The 21462-nt window shown below is 52.6% G+C and overlaps 1 protein-coding gene across 1 annotated transcript in view; it reads right to left on the bottom strand.

Moving 5' to 3' along the window:
- Positions 1-21462, bottom strand: part of LOC140378270 (multidrug resistance-associated protein 1-like) — a 180000-nt gene that overhangs the window by 135800 nt on the left and 22738 nt on the right. The window contains exons 4-5 of the mRNA XM_072464033.1: positions 8494-8655; positions 4399-4491 (exon numbers count right to left, since the gene is read on the bottom strand). Of these exons, the coding sequence (XP_072320134.1) occupies positions 4399-4491; positions 8494-8655 (255 nt within the window). The remainder of the gene's footprint in view (positions 1-4398; positions 4492-8493; positions 8656-21462) is intronic.

The following is a 21462-nucleotide window of genomic DNA, read 5'->3' as shown; positions in this document are numbered from 1 at the left end:
TGGGGTTTTGATTGATCTGAGTCGAAACGCATCAATCCGCATGGTCAATCTTAATGTAGCCGAGTCAAAACTATAATATAGTTTTAAGAGCTAGTTGCAATTCTCAGTTTAGCCAGTGGTAAAATGTGAGAACAGTCGCACAACGTCATCAGAGCACGACAGCCGAGTGCCTCGTTAAGAGAGAACAGAAAATGGTTCATATATTGAAAATCTTTCATTAAAATGAACTTTAAGTACAAAAATATTCTTTGATATTGTCAGATAACACTTTAAACTGCATCATCTTCTAAGATTATTGTCCACTAAATTTGTAGAAAAAAGGATTGATCCTGGTCCTGTGAAGCGTGTCACTACTCACGTGGGGGAAGTGTGAAACTACGTGACGGCGTGAGTTGAAATATCAGTCAAATGTCATGTTTTTAATGTTGAAGATTGTGTTTTTGGTTAATTCAATCTGTACTTGTGGTTAATGCAGAGGGGAGACAGCACTGCTTGTGGTCCTTGTGCCGAGTGTGGTCTGAACAGTCTGTTTGCTTTTGCAAGTGAGTTAAAGTCCATTGTCATATATTGTGATTCTATTGTAATTTAATTTTCATTGTGCCCACAGTCAAATGTATAGATTAAACTGTCTTTATTCTTTGTGTTTTTATAGTATAAGCCCACTACTGTTGTCTTTTCTTTTGTCTTGTTTTGACCAAATTGGAATACTGAGGTTCCTGACACATGTTAAAGGACTTTGAAATATTTTTGAGAAAGCCAAATCAAACCAAAATGAATGCTGTTCTCCTGGGGACAGTCGGGAAATAAAAGACCCACATTTTCTTTGGAGCATTATTTTTCCACCTGGTCACATTTCTTTTTGCCAAATTTTTGTGGGAAGTTTGAGATATTCGGGGATCCAGGTCTGCATATACTTGACCACATCTTCAGCCTCAGTGTCCTCTCTACTACAACAACCCGCAGATTTCCTCAGCGGCCACGATTCTCGATGTCCTCCAGCCAGGGTATGTACCTGGTTTGTTGTGCCACTTTTGCTTGTAAAGTAGAGGCCTTCATATCACAGATTTCATTCTCTGCGGCTCTGGCTCGGGTGTCCAGTTCACCATTCTTGGTTTTCAAAACACGCATTTCCATAGTGGTTGAATCCATCTTTGCGTCCATTGGCTTTATAATCTTGTCAAAGCTGCCATATTCGCTGGGTCTATCTTTCTCCCCAGTTTCTCCGGAGTTTGAGCTGTAGCTTGAGCCTGAGTTTGATGCGGACATTGAGCTGGTGCAGGTGGAGGGGCCGGCACTGAGGCAGGGCCTGCTAGCTTAGCTGGGGCATTGCTTTCTTGTTTCTTGGTGCTGTTGCAGTTATTTCATGTTTAAGAAATAAGTGTCCAGGCATTATATGTCTGCTCACACGAGACAATATTTATTCTCCTGGTGATAATGCCAATGTCAAAGTTTATTTCTAAAGCACACATAGAACTTTAAAAGCACAAAGTTCTGTACAGAAAAGTGCAATAAAATATGTTAGTGACATAAAATACAAAAAAAGAAAATTAATGTCTCAGTTCACATCAAATGCCAGAGAGAGGAGGAAGGCCTTTAACCAACATTGAAAGTGCTTTAGTGTCTCAGCAGATCTAACATGCAGAGGCAGGCTGCTCCAGAGCCTGGGCCCCGCCCTCTGCTTTTTAGCTTTGACCTGGGCACAGCTAGGAGGAGCTGAAAGGGGGACCGCATGGTACAAGCAGGAACATGGTGGGACAATATCTCCCAGATAACACAGGGAGACAAACCATTTAGACACTTCAAAACCATGAGCTACATTTAAATTGGACTCTCTGGATAACCGGAAGCTAGTGCAGTGATGCCAGGACTGGAGTATTGTGTTGGTGAAGCCTGTGACAAGACGAGCCGCCGCATTTGCACTTACTGTAGGCATTTAAGAGAAGTCAAATCGAGAAGAGAATTACAGTTATCTAGGCATGTTGTAACCTCAGCTACAAAGCTGTTTTTACCACTGCACTGACTATTTTGTCCATCTTAGAGGATTAATCAATCAGCTATGCTGCCCTAGGAGCAACTATGCTGGGGGAAATATGGCAGCTTGAGCACCATCTTCTGCTTCTGACTACTTTTCCTATCAACAATATTTCATATTTTAGTTCACCTGTGTCTGTTCATTGCTGTTGCAGATGATAGATAGATCCAGATGCCCTTCAACTGCCTGGAGGAACAGTCTCTGGTCTAGATGAACAGCTATTTATCTGCCTGGAGGAACAGTCTTGCTGGAGGAACCACCCTCTCTCCCCTGGCTTCACAGACTGCAAATTAATTGGCTAATTTCCTCACTATCGCCCTTCGAGACAACTGCTGTTTAGATTTTGGGCATTACAAAAATACATTTAACTGAATTGAATTGAATAAGTGTTGTTGACATGAATTATTGAAGTGATATGTGTTATGAAGGTGAAAAGTGTCACTGTTCTTGTGGCTGGAGGTTCTGGTCGGGATTGGCCGTAGCCTCCTGCCCGAGGGGAGTGGCCTCCTGCCTGAGGGGAGTGGCCTCTTGCCTGAGGGGAGTGGCTTAAATAGTCAGCTGTGATCCTGGAGAGGAAAGGCTGGAACTGATAGAGAACAGTAGAGTTGTGCTCATGTGCAGCGGATATGGAAGGTCTTCATCCCCTTCTGCTTGGACAAGACCACCCTTTCCTCTTGGACTTCTGGTGTTTCCAGGTGGTTTTCATTCCCCTCACTCTCTGCGCATGTCAATAACTTTGTGTGAGACACTACAGCGAGGGTAGGTTTACCGGCACTGATAATGAGATACAGTTAATTATTTTCAGCTAAAAAAATATGTTATATTATTCTTAAAACACTAAAGGTTTTGAGTTAATGTTATTGCTCACTAGTGTAGCCAGGCCCGATTGAAGGATTTCAGTACAATATTAAACCCCCAGAAGACGGCAGCATGGCATTACTGAACCTGGGAATTGTTAGCGCATAAGAATGTATTAAACATATGTCATTTAATAATAATAATAAATATTTTATTTATATAGCGCTTTTCAGGGACCCAAAGACGCTTGACATATACAACAACAAAAAAATGGGGGGGGTATTTATGTTTCAATAAAGCTGAGGCCATTGTTGTGAGTATAATAAAAGCATGTTCACATGTGATGTTTTAAACAAACGTGTGCTTCTTAACTTTGGTTCTGAAATCATAATATTAAGATAAGATAAGATAATCCTTTAATATCCACACAAGGGGAAATGTGGTTGTTGCAGTAGAAACAGGAGGAAAGGACAGATTATAGGAAGTTTCAAAAAAACACTCTTAATAGAACTCTTATGAACAAAATTCCTCTCCTATCTTAATAGGGAATGGAGGGGGGGAAATAAAATGAAATGGATACATACAATAAAAAGATAAAAATAAAATAATAATAATACAATAAAGTAAAGTAAAAATAGCTAGCATAAGACTAAATAATACTAATAGTAACACAAACAAAATAAAGCACTCTTATTTACATCAGTTGTATGCTCATGAATATGGCCTTAATTGCTTGTGAGTACGACAGTATTTGCACAGAGATTACATTAGCCTCAGCAGCAGCAGCACCTTTGCCATGAGAAATACATGTAAAAACACAGTTTAAACACTCACCCAAATGGAAATATCTGGAAAACACTCGAAGATAACTCAGATGATCTTGAAATCTATGTCAGTTGTTCATTTCACTGCAGCAATCCATGCTCTGCCTCTCCTCTCCTTGTTATCTCCAACAAGGCTCCCTCATGATGCTTCTACCTCCCTACGTTACCTACGTTACCTACGTTACCCGTCATATGAACAGTGTTCGTACCTTAATTGCTAGTGATGATAAAAGGCTCTTTCTATGCTCATAGTTGTAGTTAACGTCTTCCAAACAGCTTCCGAATAGTCACGCTTGCTTGTTTTGCAACAAGGCAGCTCACTCACGCTCCAAAGCTCTATTGACTTTATTCCGCCCCGCCTACTTTTCCCCACGTGATCACCACTTTTCTGGTAATAGCACTTTTGGTCCAGCGAGAACTCCGTTGGTTTAAATGTCGAATGAGGGAAAACTCTTGCAGCTAAAATATGCTATAAAGTAGTAGTTCATTTGTGTAACATGTCAACAATGCAGTATGTAGTTTGTGTAGAATTTATTTTCTCTGAAGATTGGATTGCGTCATATGGCAGTGCCCAGACGGGCTTCCGGAATAAGGTGAATAGGCTTTCTAGAATGTTGCGATGTCATATGAACACAAACTATCTAGGCTGGAACAGAAACTGGTGAGGGTCAGACAGAGTTCTCAAAACCAAAACGCGTTCTGCTGCATTAAGATAAGGCTGTTGCTCCCTGTATGAAGCGTTACCTGTAGTTTTGCTCGCAAGGTGGTGATGAAGCCGTTCAAAGGAAAGAGCAGAAAAACCACAGAGAGTCCAGCCAGAGCTGAGGGACCCAGCAACTGTGGACCAAGACAGCAAGTTATCACAGAGAGAAGAAACCCTCGACATCCAAACAGTCGAAGAGGACAGATTGTAACATTGGTGAAAAAATTCTTTTGCTTTTTGGCTGAGGCGAAAGCAATTACCTTGCCCCTCAAAATGGCCTTAGCAGCATCCCAAAGAATCGGTGTAAAATGTCAACATTATCATTATCCTCCTCTACATATGCGAGGATCATTGAGTAGACTAGATTTAAATCTAGTTTAATCTAGATGTTAATAGGGGCATAATCACTTAGATCTATTGTACCTATGCCCACCTTCATCATTTTTGTCCTGTATTTATTGAATGGAAAAAAATAATTATATTCTAATATATTTCTTACATGGATTGGAGAAATGTGTATATTGGCAGACATTAAGATTCATCATCCTCCAGATATCAATTAATTTGATATTATGTATTCATTTGTGAAATGTATTATCAATAGATCCAAGAAGTACTTGAGTTTGAAATATTTAAAGATGCATGTTCCAGCAGACAAGGATTCTGTACAACTTCAGTATAGAAATGTATGTCGCTTCCTGGTGGAGCATATACATTTCTCAAAGTAAACACGCTTCTATTCATAGTTCCAGTAAAAAGCTGCCATCTTTATATTTCTGTTGACCATTTAATTGGACGAAATATGCCATTAACAGTAAAAGATGCTACTGGTAATTTTTCAAACGCCTTTGTATTAAACATGTCTTGGAAATCTGCTTTTGTTACGCAGCTCTCTGGCCGTGTATATACCGGGTGTCCCCGGGTGAACTTGCAATAAAAACTGAATTTCCCTGGATAGGGCCACAGCCATACAAGGGAATCATATTGTTCATCCATCCATCTTCTTCCGCTTTATCCGGGGCCGGGTCACGGGGGCAGCAGTCTGAGCAGGGACTCCAAGACTTCCTACTCCCCAGACACTTCCTCCAACTCCTCCGGGGGGATCCCGAGGCGTTCCCAGGCCAGCCGAGAGACATAGTCCCTCCAGTGTGTCCTGGGCCTCTTCCCGGTGGGACATGCCCGAAACACCTCCCGAGGGAGGCGCCCAGGAGGCTCCGGAACAGATGCCCGAGCCACCTCAGCTGGCTCCTCTCGACGTGGAGGAGCAGCGGCTCTACTCCGAGCTCCTCACCTTATCTCTAAGGGAGCGCCCAGCCACACGGCGGAGGAAACTCATTTCGACCGCTTGTATCCGCGATTTTGTTCTTTCGGTCACTACCCAAAGCTCATGACCATAGGTGAGGTCAGAACGTAGACCGACCGGTAAATAGAGAGCTTTGCCTTTCGGCTCAGCTCCCTCTTCACCACAACGGTCCGATGCAGCGACTACATCACTGCAGCCGCTGCACCGATCCGCCTGTCGATCTCACGCTCCCTCCTTCCCTCACTCGTGAACAAGACCCCGAGATATTTGAACTCCTCCACTTGGGGCAAGGACTCCCCACCCACCTGGAGAGGGCAAGCCACCTTTTTCCGGTTGAGAACCATGGCCTCGGATTTGGAGGTGCTGATTCTCATCCCAGCCGCTTCACACTCGGCTGCAAACCGTCCCAGTGCAGCTGCAGGTCCGGGTTTGATGGAGCCATCAGGACAACATCGTCTGCAAACAGCAGAGATGAGATCCTGTGGTCCTCAAACCGGACTCCCTCCGACCTCTGACTGCACCTAGAAATTCTGTAATAAGAACAGAACCGGTGACAAAGGGCAGCCCTGGCAGAGTCCAACATGCACTGGGAACAGGTCTGACTTACTGCCGGCAATGAACACAGCTCTTGCTCCGGTCATACAGGGACCGGACAGCTCTGAGCAAAGGGCCCCGGACCCCGTACTCCCGGAGCACCCTCCAAAGAACACCCCGAGGGACACGGTCAAAAGCCTTCTCCAGATCCACAAAGCACATGTGGACTGGTTGGGCAAACTCCCATGAACCCTCGATGGAGGGTATAGAGCTGGTCCAGTGTTCCACGACCAGGACGAAAACCGCTCTGCTCCTCCTGAATCCAAGGTTCGACTATCGGTCGGATTCTCCTCTCCAGTACCTTGGAATAGACCTTACCCGGGAGGCTGAGGAGTGTGATCCCGCTGTAGTTGGAACACACCCTCCGGTCAGCCACTCCAGTAAGGTCTATTCCAGGGTACTGGAAAGGAGAATCCTATCGATTCACGAGCAACACTGGGCATGCTCTAAACTCTCTTTTGGGTTCTTGGGAGTTTACCCAACCAGTTCACATGTGCGTTGTGGATCAGGAGAAGGCTTTCGGCCGTGGTGTCATTTGGGAGCAAGAGATGTGTTAGTATTGCCGGCAGTAAGACAGACCTGTTCCCAGTTCATGTTTGACTCCACTTGGGCTGCCCTTTATACCGGCTCTGTGCATGGTTTTTAAAGACAGAATTTCTAGGAGTAGTCAGGGGTCAAATGGTGTCCAGTTAGGGGACCAAAGGATCTCATCAGGTGCCATCAGACCTGGACCTGCAACATGCACTGGGATAGTTTGCAGCCGAGTTTCCAAATCCGAGGCCATGATCCTTGACCGGAAAAAAATGGCCTACCCTCTCCAGGTGGGTGGGGAGTCCTTCCCCAAAGTGATGGAGTTCAAGTATCTCGGAGTCTTGTTCACAACTGAGGAAAGGATGGAGCGTGAAATTGACAGGTGGATCGGTGCAGCGGCTGCAGTGATGCAGTCGCTGCATCGGACCGTTGTGGTGAAGAAGGAGCTGAGTCGAAAGGCAAAGCTCTCGATTTACCGGTCAATCTACGTTCCAACCCTCACGTATGGTCATGAGCTTTGGGTCGTGGATACAAGCAATCAAAATGAGTGCGCTCCCTTAGAGATAGGATGAGGAGCTCAGTCCCACTGGAGCAGCTCGGTATGGAGCCGCTGCTCCTCCACCTCGAGAGGAGCCAGCTGAGGTGGCTCGGACATCTGTCCCAGATGCCTTCTGGATGCCTTCCTGGGGAGGTGTTTCTGGCATGTCCCACCAGGAAGAGGCTTTGTGAAAGACCCAAGACACCCTGGAGGGACTATATCTCTCGGCTGGCCTGGGAACACCTCGGGATCTCCTCGAAGGAGCTGGAGGAAATGTCTGGGGAGAGGAAAGTCTGGGAGCCCCTACTTAAACGGCCCGTGACCCGGCCCCAGATAAGTAGCAGAAGATGGACGAATAGATGTAAAAAAATAACCAAAGTTTCATGATGCAGAGGTAAATACAGGATGGAAGTTGCAACATTGATCTCAGACCAAATACCTTTAGAGTTTGGAATGTAAAGACAAAAGTGGCAGACACAGTGTGGAATTATGAATGGAAAGAGCATGCCAGTATACACATTTTTCTGGTCCACATACAATCTACTCGAGAATAGACTACTTTTTTATTTTCTATAAAATCCCTGAGGAAGATATACTGTGGGCACAGAAGACTTAAATGATCACGCTCCTATCTAAAAACACACTTTGGAGGTTCAATGCCAGTTTGCTTCGTTACCCTTTGTGTAAGGAAAAAATGTCAAATAAAATTAAGACTTATCCGGAGGAAAATGACAATGGTAAAACTTCTCCGCTAAGATGTTTCTAAAGCAGTTTTCAGTTTTTGTTCCTAAAATTATTGCCATCACCTCTGCAAAAGAGAGAGACAAAGGCCGAAAAAAAACTAAATGATCTGCAATAAAAAGTAAAACTGTTGGATTTTTCAAATGCTAGAGGAAATTAAAAAGATAAGAGGAGAAACTAAACTAAATTCTATTTATTAAAGAAAGACATTTTGACTAGATCAGAAATGAAAGGAAGGATAATGTAAAGATCAAATTCCATCTTCATTTAAATCCTGTTAGAAAAAAATCAATGCAAAACATTTCAGAGCAAAATAAAAATGTAAGAGCTTGAATTACAGTATTGGAAAAACACGGTGCAATCAAGGTATTAAAGAAGAATAAATCTCCAAGGTTTCTGTTTTGTTTTAGATGTCACATCCACACTTACCAGCCAGAGAAAGTAGAAGCACAGGGCGATCTCCAGCGGAGCTGTCCAGATGCTGTTGATATAGACTACCAGGTCCATGAGCTTCTGGACGTCCGCAGATGCCAGAGCGATGACCTCTCCAGCTGCACACTGTTGCCGAGCTCCACTGCTCATTACCAGGCACTGCAAGGTACAACGCAGCTCCACAAACATGTCACAAAGACTGACAATATTATCTCTCTTATGCTGAAACCAACAATTCTGATTCCACAGGATTGTTGCGTTTTTTGATTTGTTGTTTCATGGATTTTCCTTGGCATTTTTAAAAAGGGGAAGACGGAATAAAACAAATGTTTTTCCATCATCAAATCACATTTCTACCATCCAAAAGAGTTGAATTTAAAAATATGTTTTTATTCTAAATAATTTTCTTCGATTTTCTTCGATTAAAGGACCGACTTCCCTCCCTCTGCATGATCTACATCATTATAGTGATCAATGCAAATAACTCTTATTATTCTGTGGGACAAAAAAGCCTTCAATGTCATAAACTAAACCAGACTGAGCTAATCGTCCCGAGACCAAACACAGACGAGCTGGACATGTCCACGTGACTCCACAGACGAGCTGGACATGTCCGCGTGACTCCACAGACGAGCTGGACATGTCCGCGTGACTCCACAGACGAGCTGGACATGTCCGCGTGACTCCACAGACGAGCTGGACATGTCCGCGTGACTCCACAGACGAGCTGGACATGTCCACATGACTCCACAGACGAGCTGGACATGTCCTCCACAGACGAGCTGGACATGTCCGCATGACTCCACAGACGAGCTGGACATGTCCACGTGACTCCACAGACGAGCTGGACATGTCCACATGACTCCACAGACGAGCTGGACATGTCCACGTGACTCCACAGACGAGCTGGACATGTCCACGTGACTCCACAGACGAGCTGGACATGTCCACGTGACTCCACAGACGAGCTGGACATGTCCTCCACAGACGAGCTGGACATGTCCGCATGACTCCACAGACGAGCTGGACATGTCCACGTGACTCCACAGACGATTTGGACATGTCCACGTGACTCCACAGACGAGCTGGACATGTCCGCGTGACTCCACAGACGAGCTGGACATGTCCGCGTGACTCCACAGACGAGCTGGACATGTCCACGTGACTCAACAGACGAGCTGGACATGTCCACGTGACTCCACAGACGAGCTGGACATGTCCACGTGACTCCACAGACGAGCTGGGCTGGACATGTCCACGTGACTCCACAGACGAGCTGGACATGTCCACGTGACTCCACAGACGAGCTGGACATGTCCGCGTGACTCCACAGACGAGCTGGACATGTCCGCGTGACTCCACAGACGAGCTGGACATGTCCGCGTGACTCCACAGACGAGCTGGACATGTCCGCGTGACTCCACAGACGAGCTGGACATGTCCGCGTGACTCCACAGACGAGCTGGACATGTCCGCGTGACTCCACAGACGAGCTGGACATGTCCGCGTGACTCCACAGACGAGCTGGACATGTCCGCGTGACTCAACAGACGAGCTGGACATGTCCGCGACTCCACAGACGAGCTGGACATGTCCACGTGACTCCACAGACGAGCTGGACATGTCCTCCACAGACGAGCTGGACATGTCCGCATGACTCCACAGACGAGCTGGACATGTCCTCCACAGACGAGCTGGACATGTCCGCGTGACTCCACAGACGATTTGGACATGTCCACGTGACTCCACAGACGAGTTGGACATGTCCGCGTGACTCCACAGACGAGCTGGACATGTCCGCGTGACTCCACAGACGAGCTGGACATGTCCGCGTGACTCCACAGACGAGCTGGACATGTCCGCGTGACTCCACAGACGAGCTGGACATGTCCGCGTGACTCCACAGACGAGCTGGACATGTCCGCGTGACTGCACAGACGAGCTGGACATGTCCGCGTGACTCCACAGACGAGCTGGACATGTCCGCGTGACTCAACAGACGAGCTGGACATGTCCGCGTGACTCCACAGACGAGCTGGACATGTCCGCGACTCCACAGACGAGCTGGACATGTCCACGTGACTCCACAGACGAGCTGGACATGTCCACGTGACTCCACAGACGAGCTGGACATGTCCACGTGACTCCACAGACGAGCTGGACATGTCCTCCACAGACGAGCTGGACATGTCCGCATGACTCCACAGACGAGCTGGACATGTCCACGTGACTCCACAGACGATTTGGACATGTCCACGTGACTCCACAGACGAGCTGGACATGTCCGCGTGACTCCACAGACGAGCTGGACATGTCCGCGTGACTCCACAGACGAGCTGGACATGTCCACGTGACTCAACAGACGAGCTGGACATGTCCACGTGACTCCACAGACGAGCTGGACATGTCCACGTGACTCCACAGACGAGCTGGGCTGGACATGTCCACGTGACTCCACAGACGAGCTGGACCTGTCCACGTGACTCCACAGACGAGCTGGACATGTCCACGTGACTCCACAGACGAGCTGGGCTGGACATGTCCACGTGACTCCACAGACGAGCTGGACATGTCCACGTGACTCCACAGACGAGCTGGACATGTCCGCGTGACTCCACAGACGAGCTGGACATGTCCGCGTGACTCCACAGACGAGCTGGACATGTCCGCGTGACTCCACAGACGAGCTGGACATGTCCGCGTGACTCCACAGACGAGCTGGACATGTCCGCGTGACTCCACAGACGAGCTGGACATGTCCGCGTGACTCCACAGACGAGCTGGACATGTCCGCGTGACTCCACAGACGAGCTGGACATGTCCGCGTGACTGCACAGACGAGCTGGACATGTCCGCGTGACTCCACAGACGAGCTGGACATGTCCGCGTGACTCAACAGACGAGCTGGACATGTCCGCGTGACTCCACAGACGAGCTGGACATGTCCGCGACTCCACAGACGAGCTGGACATGTCCACGTGACTCCACAGACGAGCTGGACATGTCCACGTGACTCCACAGACGAGCTGGACATGTCCACGTGACTCCACAGACGAGCTGGACATGTCCTCCACAGACGAGCTGGACATGTCCGCATGACTCCACAGACGAGCTGGACATGTCCACGTGACTCCACAGACGATTTGGACATGTCCACGTGACTCCACAGACGAGCTGGACATGTCCGCGTGACTCCACAGACGAGCTGGACATGTCCGCGTGACTCCACAGACGAGCTGGACATGTCCACGTGACTCAACAGACGAGCTGGACATGTCCACGTGACTCCACAGACGAGCTGGACATGTCCACGTGACTCCACAGACGAGCTGGGCTGGACATGTCCACGTGACTCCACAGACGAGCTGGACCTGTCCACGTGACTCCACAGACGAGCTGGACATGTCCACGTGACTCCACAGACGAGCTGGGCTGGACATGTCCACGTGACTCCACAGACGAGCTGGACATGTCCACGTGACTCCACAGACGAGCTGGACATGTCCGCGTGACTCCACAGACGAGCTGGACATGTCCGCGTGACTCCACAGACGAGCTGGACATGTCCGCGTGACTCCACAGACGAGCTGGACATGTCCGCGTGACTCCACAGACGAGCTGGACATGTCCGCGTGACTCAACAGACGAGCTGGACATGTCCGCGTGACTCCACAGACGAGCTGGACATGTCCGCGTGACTCCACAGACGAGCTGGACATGTCCGCGTGACTCAACAGACGAGCTGGACATGTCCGCGACTCCACAGACGAGCTGGACATGTCCACGTGACTCCACAGACGAGCTGGACATGTCCTCCACAGACGAGCTGGACATGTCCGCATGACTCCACAGACGAGCTGGACATGTCCTCCACAGACGAGCTGGACATGTCCGCATGACTCCACAGACGATTTGGACATGTCCACGTGACTCCACAGACGAGCTGGACATGTCCGTGTGACTCCACAGACGAGCTGGACATGTCCGCGTGACTCCACAGACGAGCTGGACATGTCCGCGTGACTCCACAGACGAGCTGGACATGTCCGCGTGACTCCACAGACCAGCTGGACATGTCCGCGTGACTCCACAGACGAGCTGGACATGTCCGCGTGACTGCACAGACGAGCTGGACATGTCCGCGTGACTCCACAGACGAGCTGGACATGTCCGCGTGACTCAACAGACGAGCTGGACATGTCCGCGTGACTCCACAGACGAGCTGGACATGTCCGCGACTCCACAGACGAGCTGGACATGTCCACGTGACTCCACAGACGAGCTGGACATGTCCGCGTGACTCCACAGACGAGCTGGACATGTCCACGTGACTCCACAGACGAGCTGGACATGTCCTCCACAGACGAGCTGGACATGTCCGCATGACTCCACAGACGAGCTGGACATGTCCACGTGACTCCACAGACGATTTGGACATGTCCACGTGACTCCACAGACGAGCTGGACATGTCCGCGTGACTCCACAGACGAGCTGGACATGTCCGCGTGACTCCACAGACGAGCTGGACATGTCCACGTGACTCAACAGACGAGCTGGACATGTCCACGTGACTCCACAGACGAGCTGGACATGTCCACGTGACTCCACAGACGAGCTGGGCTGGACATGTCCACGTGACTCCACAGACGAGCTGGACCTGTCCACGTGACTCCACAGACGAGCTGGACATGTCCGCGTGACTCCACAGACGAGCTGGACATGTCCGCGTGACTCCACAGACGAGCTGGACATGTCCGCGTGACTCCACAGACGAGCTGGACATGTCCGCGTGACTCAACAGACGAGCTGGACATGTCCACGTGACTCCACAGACGAGCTGGACATGTCCGCGTGACTCCACAGACGAGCTGGGCTGGACATGTCCACGTGACTCCACAGACGAGCTGGACATGTCCACGTGACTCCACAGACGAGCTGGACATGTCCGCGTGACTCCACAGACGAGCTGGACATGTCCGCGTGACTCCACAGACGAGCTGGACATGTCCGCGTGACTCCACAGACGAGCTGGACATGTCCGCGTGACTCAACAGACGAGCTGGACATGTCCACGTGACTCCACAGACGAGCTGGACATGTCCGCGTGACTCCACAGACGAGCTGGACATGTCCGCGTGACTCAACAGACGAGCTGGACATGTCCGCGACTCCACAGACGAGCTGGACATGTCCACGTGACTCCACAGACGAGCTGGACATGTCCACGTGACTCCACAGACGAGCTGGACATGTCCTCCACAGACGAGCTGGACATGTCCGCATGACTCCACAGACGAGCTGGACATGTCCTCCACAGACGAGCTGGACATGTCCACGTGACTCCACAGACGATTTGGACATGTCCACGTGACTCCACAGACGAGCTGGACATGTCCGCGTGACTCCACAGACGAGCTGGACATGTCCACGTGACTCAACAGACGAGCTGGACATGTCCACGTGACTCCACAGACGAGCTGGACATGTCCACGTGACTCCACAGACGAGCTGGGCTGGACATGTCCACGTGACTCCACAGACGAGCTGGACATGTCCACGTGACTCCACAGACGAGCTGGGCTGGACATGTCCACGTGACTCCACAGACGAGCTGGACCTGTCCACGTGACTCCACAGACGAGCTGGACATGTCCGCGTGACTCCACAGACGAGCTGGACATGTCCGCGTGACTCCACAGACGAGCTGGACATGTCCGCGTGACTCCACAGACGAGCTGGACATGTCCGCGTGACTCAACAGACGAGCTGGACATGTCCACGTGACTCCACAGACGAGCTGGACATGTCCGCGTGACTCCACAGACGAGCTGGACATGTCCACATGACTCCACAGACGAGCTGGACATGTCCACGTGACTCCACAGACGAGCTGGACATGTCCAAGTGACTCCACAGACGAGCTGGACATGTCCACGTGACTCCACAGACGAGCTGGACATGTCCTCCACAGACGAGCTGGACATGTCCGCATGACTCCACAGACGAGCTGGACATGTCCACGTGACTCCACAGACGATTTGGACATGTCCACGTGACTCCACAGACGAGCTGGACATGTCCGCGTGACTCCACAGACGAGCTGGACATGTCCGCGTGACTCCACAGACGAGCTGGACATGTCCACGTGACTCAACAGACGAGCTGGACATGTCCACGTGACTCCACAGACGAGCTGGACATGTCCACGTGACTCCACAGACGAGCTGGGCTGGACATGTCCACGTGACTCCACAGACGAGCTGGACATGTCCACGTGACTCCACAGACGAGCTGGACATGTCCGCTGGACATGTCCGCGTGACTCCACAGACGAGCTGGACATGTCCGCGTGACTCAACAGACGAGCTGGACATGTCCACGTGACTCCACAGACGAGCTGGACATGTCCGCGTGACTCCACAGACGAGCTGGACATGTCCACGTGACTCCACAGACGAGCTGGACATGTCCACGTGACTCCACAGACAAGCTGGGCTGGACATGTCCACGTGACTCCACAGACGAGCTGGACATGTCCACGTGACTCCACAGACGAGCTGGACATGTCCGCGTGACTCCACAGACGAGCTGGACATGTCCGCGTGACTCCACAGACGAGCTGGACATGTCCGCGTGACTCCACAGACGAGCTGGACATGTCCGCGTGACTCAACAGACGAGCTGGACATGTCCACGTGACTCCACAGACGAGCTGGACATGTCCGCGTGACTCCACAGACGAGCTGGACATGTCCGCGACTCCACAGACGAGCTGGACATGTCCTCCACAGACGAGCTGGACATGTCCGCATGACTCCACAGACGAGCTGGACATGTCCTCCACAGACGAGCTGGACATGTCCGCATGACTCCACAGACGATTTGGACATGTCCACGTGACTCCACAGACGAGCTGGACATGTCCGTGTGACTCCACAGACGAGCTGGACATGTCCGCGTGACTCCACAGACGAGCTGGACATGTCCGCGTGACTCCACAGACGAGCTGGACATGTCCGCGTGACTCCACAGACGAGCTGGACATGTCCGCGTGACTCCACAGACGAGCTGGACATGTCCGCGTGACTGCACAGACGAGCTGGACATGTCCGCGTGACTCAACAGACGAGCTGGACATGTCCGCGTGACTCCACAGACGAGCTGGACATGTCCGCGACTCCACAGACGAGCTGGACATGTCCACGTGACTCCACAGACGAGCTGGACATGTCCACGTGACTCCACAGACGAGCTGGACATGTCCACGTGACTCCACAGACGAGCTGGACATGTCCTCCACAGACGAGCTGGACATGTCCGCATGACTCCACAGACGAGCTGGACATGTCCACGTGACTCCACAGACGATTTGGACATGTCCACGTGACTCCACAGACGAGCTGGACATGTCCGCGTGACTCCACAGACGAGCTGGACATGTCCGCGTGACTCCACAGACGAGCTGGACATGTCCACGTGACTCAACAGACGAGCTGGACATGTCCACGTGACTCCACAGACGAGCTGGACATGTCCACGTGACTCCACAGACGAGCTGGGCTGGACATGTCCACGTGACTCCACAGACGAGCTGGACCTGTCCACGTGACTCCACAGACGAGCTGGACATGTCCGCGTGACTCCACAGACGAGCTGGACATGTCCGCGTGACTCCACAGACGAGCTGGACATGTCCGCGTGACTCCACAGACGAGCTGGACATGTCCGCGTGACTCAACAGACGAGCTGGACATGTCCACGTGACTCCACAGACGAGCTGGACATGTCCGCGTGACTCCACAGACGAGCTGGACATGTCCGCGTGACTCAACAGACGAGCTGGACATGTCCGCGACTCCACAGACGAGCTGGACATGTCCACGTGACTCCACAGACGAGCTGGGCTGGACATGTCCACGTGACTCCACAGACGAGCTGGACATGTCCACGTGACTCCACAGACGAGCTGGACATGTCCGCGTGACTCCACAGACGAGCTGGACATGTCCGCGTGACTCCACAGACGAGCTTGACATGTCCACGTGACTCCACAGACGAGCTGGACATGTCCGCGTGACTCAACAGACGAGCTGGACATGTCCACGTGACTCCACAGACGAGCTGGACATGTCCGCGTGACTCCACAGACGAGCTGGACATGTCCGCGTGACTCAACAGACGAGCTGGACATGTCCGCGACTCCACAGACGAGCTGGACATGTCCACGTGACTCCACAGACGAGCTGGACATGTCCACGTGACTCCACAGACGAGCTGGACATGTCCTCCACAGACGAGCTGGACATGTCCGCATGACTCCACAGACGAGCTGGACATGTCCACGTGACTCCACAGACGATTTGGACATGTCCACGTGACTCCACAGACGAGCTGGACATGTCCGCGTGACTCCACAGACGAGCTGGACATGTCCGCGTGACTCCACAGACGAGCTGGACATGTCCACGTGACTCAACAGACGAGCTGGACATGTCCACGTGACTCCACAGACGAGCTGGACATGTCCACGTGACTCCACAGACGAGCTGGGCTGGACATGTCCACGTGACTCCACAGACGAGCTGGACATGTCCACGTGACTCCACAGACGAGCTGGACATGTCCGCTGGACATGTCCGCGTGACTCCACAGACGAGCTGGACATGTCCGCGTGACTCAACAGACGAGCTGGACATGTCCACGTGACTCCACAGACGAGCTGGACATGTCCGCGTGACTCCACAGACGAGCTGGACATGTCCACGTGACTCCACAGACGAGCTGGACATGTCCACGTGACTCCACAGACAAGCTGGGCTGGACATGTCCACGTGACTCCACAGACGAGCTGGACATGTCCACGTGACTCCACAGACGAGCTGGACATGTCCGCGTGACTCCACAGACGAGCTGGACATGTCCGCGTGACTCCACAGACGAGCTGGACATGTCCGCGTGACTCCACAGACGAGCTGGACATGTCCGCGTGACTCAACAGACGAGCTGGACATGTCCACGTGACTCCACAGACGAGCTGGACATGTCCGCGTGACTCCACAGACGAGCTGGACATGTCCGCGACTCCACAGACGAGCTGGACATGTCCTCCACAGACGAGCTGGACATGTCCGCATGACTCCACAGACGAGCTGGACATGTCCTCCACAGACGAGCTGGACATGTCCGCATGACTCCACAGACGATTTGGACATGTCCACGTGACTCCACAGACGAGCTGGACATGTCCGTGTGACTCCACAGACGAGCTGGACATGTCCGCGTGACTCCACAGACGAGCTGGACATGTCCGCGTGACTCCACAGACGAGCTGGACATGTCCGCGTGACTCCACAGACGAGCTGGACATGTCCGCGTGACTCCACAGACGAGCTGGACATGTCCGCGTGACTGCACAGACGAGCTGGACATGTCCGCGTGACTCAACAGACGAGCTGGACATGTCCGCGTGACTCCACAGACGAGCTGGACATGTCCGCGACTCCACAGACGAGCTGGACATGTCCACGTGACTCCACAGACGAGCTGGACATGTCCACGTGACTCCACAGACGAGCTGGACATGTCCACGTGACTCCACAGACGAGCTGGACATGTCCTCCACAGACGAGCTGGACATGTCCGCATGACTCCACAGACGAGCTGGACATGTCCACGTGACTCCACAGACGATTTGGACATGTCCACGTGACTCCACAGACGAGCTGGACATGTCCGCGTGACTCCACAGACGAGCTGGACATGTCCGCGTGACTCCACAGACGAGCTGGACATGTCCACGTGACTCAACAGACGAGCTGGACATGTCCACGTGACTCCACAGACGAGCTGGACATGTCCACGTGACTCCACAGACGAGCTGGGCTGGACATGTCCACGTGACTCCACAGACGAGCTGGACCTGTCCACGTGACTCCACAGACGAGCTGGACATGTCCGCGTGACTCCACAGACGAGCTGGACATGTCCGCGTGACTCCACAGACGAGCTGGACATGTCCGCGTGACTCCACAGACGAGCTGGACATGTCCGCGTGACTCAACAGACGAGCTGGACATGTCCACGTGACTCCACAGACGAGCTGGACATGTCCGCGTGACTCCACAGACGAGCTGGACATGTCCGCGTGACTCAACAGACGAGCTGGACATGTCCGCGACTCCACAGACGAGCTGGACATGTCCACGTGACTCCACAGACGAGCTGGGCTGGACATGTCCACGTGACTCCACAGACGAGCTGGACATGTCCACGTGACTCCACAGACGAGCTGGACATGTCCGCGTGACTCCACAGACGAGCTGGACATGTCCGCGTGACTCCACAGACGAGCTTGACATGTCCACGTGACTCCACAGACGAGCTGGACATGTCCGCGTGACTCAACAGACGAGCTGGACATGTCCACGTGACTCCACAGACGAGCTGGACATGTCCGCGTGACTCCACAGACGAGCTGGACATGTCCGCGTGACTCAACAGACGAGCTGGACATGTCCGCGACTCCACAGACGAGCTGGACATGTCCACGTGACTCCACAGACGAGCTGGACATGTCCACGTGACTCCACAGACGAGCTGGACATGTCCTCCACAGACGAGCTGGACATGTCCGCATGACTCCACAGACGAGCTGGACATGTCCTCCACAGACGAGCTGGACATGTCCACGTGACTCCACAGACGATTTGGACATGTCCACGTGACTCCACAGACGAGCTGGACATGTCCGCGTGACTCCACAGACGAGCTGGACATGTCCACGTGACTCAACAGACGAGCTGGACATGTCCACGTGACTCCACAGACGAGCTGGACATGTCCACGTGACTCCACAGACGAGCTGGGCTGGACATGTCCACGTGACTCCACAGACGAGCTGGACATGTCCACGTGACTCCACAGACGAGCTGGGCTGGACATGTCCACGTGACTCCACAGACGAGCTGGACCTGTCCACGTGACTCCACAGACGAGCTGGACATGTCCGCGTGACTCCACAGACGAGCTGGACATGTCCGCGTGACTCCACAGACGAGCTGGACATGTCCGCGTGACTCCACAGACGAGCTGGACATGTCCGCGTGACTCAACAGACGAGCTGGACATGTCCACGTGACTCCACAGACGAGCTGGACATGTCCGCGTGACTCCACAGACGAGCTGGACATGTCCGCGTGACTCAACAGACGAGCTGGACATGTCCGCGACTCCACAGACGAGCTGGACATGTCCACGTGACTCCACAGACGAGCTGGGCTGGACATGTCCACGTGACTCCACAGACGAGCTGGACATGTCCACGTGACTCCACAGACGAGCTGGACATGTCCGCGTGACTCCACAGACGAGCTGGACATGTCCGCGTGACTCCACAGACGAGCTGGACATGTCCGCGTGACTCAACAGACGAGCTGGACATGTCCACGTGACTCCACAGACGAGCTGGACATGTCCGCGTGACTCCACAGACGAGCTGGACATGTCCGCGTGACTCAACAGACGAGCTGGACATGTCCGCGACTCCACAGACGAGCTGGACATGTCCACGTGACTCCACAGACGAGCTGGACATGTCCACGTGACTCCACAGACGAGCTGGACATGTCCTCCACAGACGAGCTGGACATGTCCGCATGACTCCACAGACGAGCTGGACATGTCCTCCACAGACGAGCTGGACATGTCCACGTGACTCCACAGACGATTTGGACATGTCCACGTGACTCCACAGACGAGCTGGACATGTCCGCGTGACTCCACAGACGAGCTGGACATGTCCGCGTGACTCCACAGACGAGCTGGACATGTCCGCGTGACTCCACAGACGAGCTGGACATGTCCGCGTGAATCAACAGACGAGCTGGACATGTCCGCGTGACTCCACAGACGAGCTGGACATGTCCGCGTGACTCCACAGACGAGCTGGACATGTCCGCGTGACTCCACAGACGAGCTGGACATGTCCGCGTGACTCAACAGACGAGCTGGACATGTCTACGTGACTCCACAGACGAGCTGGACATGTCCGTGTGACTCCACAGACGAGCTGGACATGTCCACGTGACTCAACAGACGAGCTAGACATGTCCACGTGACTCCACAGACGAGCTGGACATGTCCACGTGACTCAACAGACGAGCTGGACATGTCCACGTGACTCCACAGACGAGCTGGACATGTCCGCGTGACTCCACAGACGAGCTGGACATGTCCACGTGACTCCACAGACGAGCTGGACATGTCCACGTGACTCCACAGACGAGCTGGACATGTCCACGTGACTCCACAGACGAGCTGGACATGTCCACTTGACTCCACAGACGAGCTGGACATGTCCACGTGACTCCATAGACGAGCTGGACATGTCCACGTGACTCCACAGACGAGCTGGACATGTCCACGTGACTCCACAGACGAGCTGGACATGTCCTTCACAGATGAGCTGGACATGTCCGCATGACTCCACAGACGAGCTGGACATGTCCACGTGACTCCACAGACGATTTGGACATGTCCACGTGACTCCACAGACGAGCTGGACATGTCCGCGTGACTCCACAGACGAGCTGGACATGTCCGCGTGACTCCACAGACGAGCTGGACATGTCCACGTGACTCCACAGACGAGCTGGACATGTCCACGTGACTCCACAGACGAGCTGGACATGTCCGCGTGACTCCACAGACGAGCTGGACATGTCCGCGTGACTCCACAGACGAGCTGGACATGTCCGCGTGACTCAACAGACGAGCTGGACATGTCCGCGTGACTCCACAGACGAGCTGGACATGTCCGCGTGACTCCACAGACGAGCTGGACATGTCCGCGTGACTCCACAGACGAGCTGGACATGTCCGCGTGACTCCACAGACGAGCTGGACATGTCCACGTGACTCAACAGACGAGCTGGACATGTCCGCGTGACTCCACAGACGAGCTGGAC

Source organism: Eucyclogobius newberryi, unplaced genomic scaffold (genome assembly GCF_026437365.1).
Source record: "Eucyclogobius newberryi isolate DKJ021-1_F unplaced genomic scaffold, fEucNew1.0.hap1 SCAF_4, whole genome shotgun sequence".
In the NCBI taxonomy this organism is placed as follows: domain Eukaryota; kingdom Metazoa; phylum Chordata; class Actinopteri; order Gobiiformes; family Gobiidae; genus Eucyclogobius; species Eucyclogobius newberryi.
This window is presented reverse-complemented; position numbering and strand designations above follow the sequence as displayed.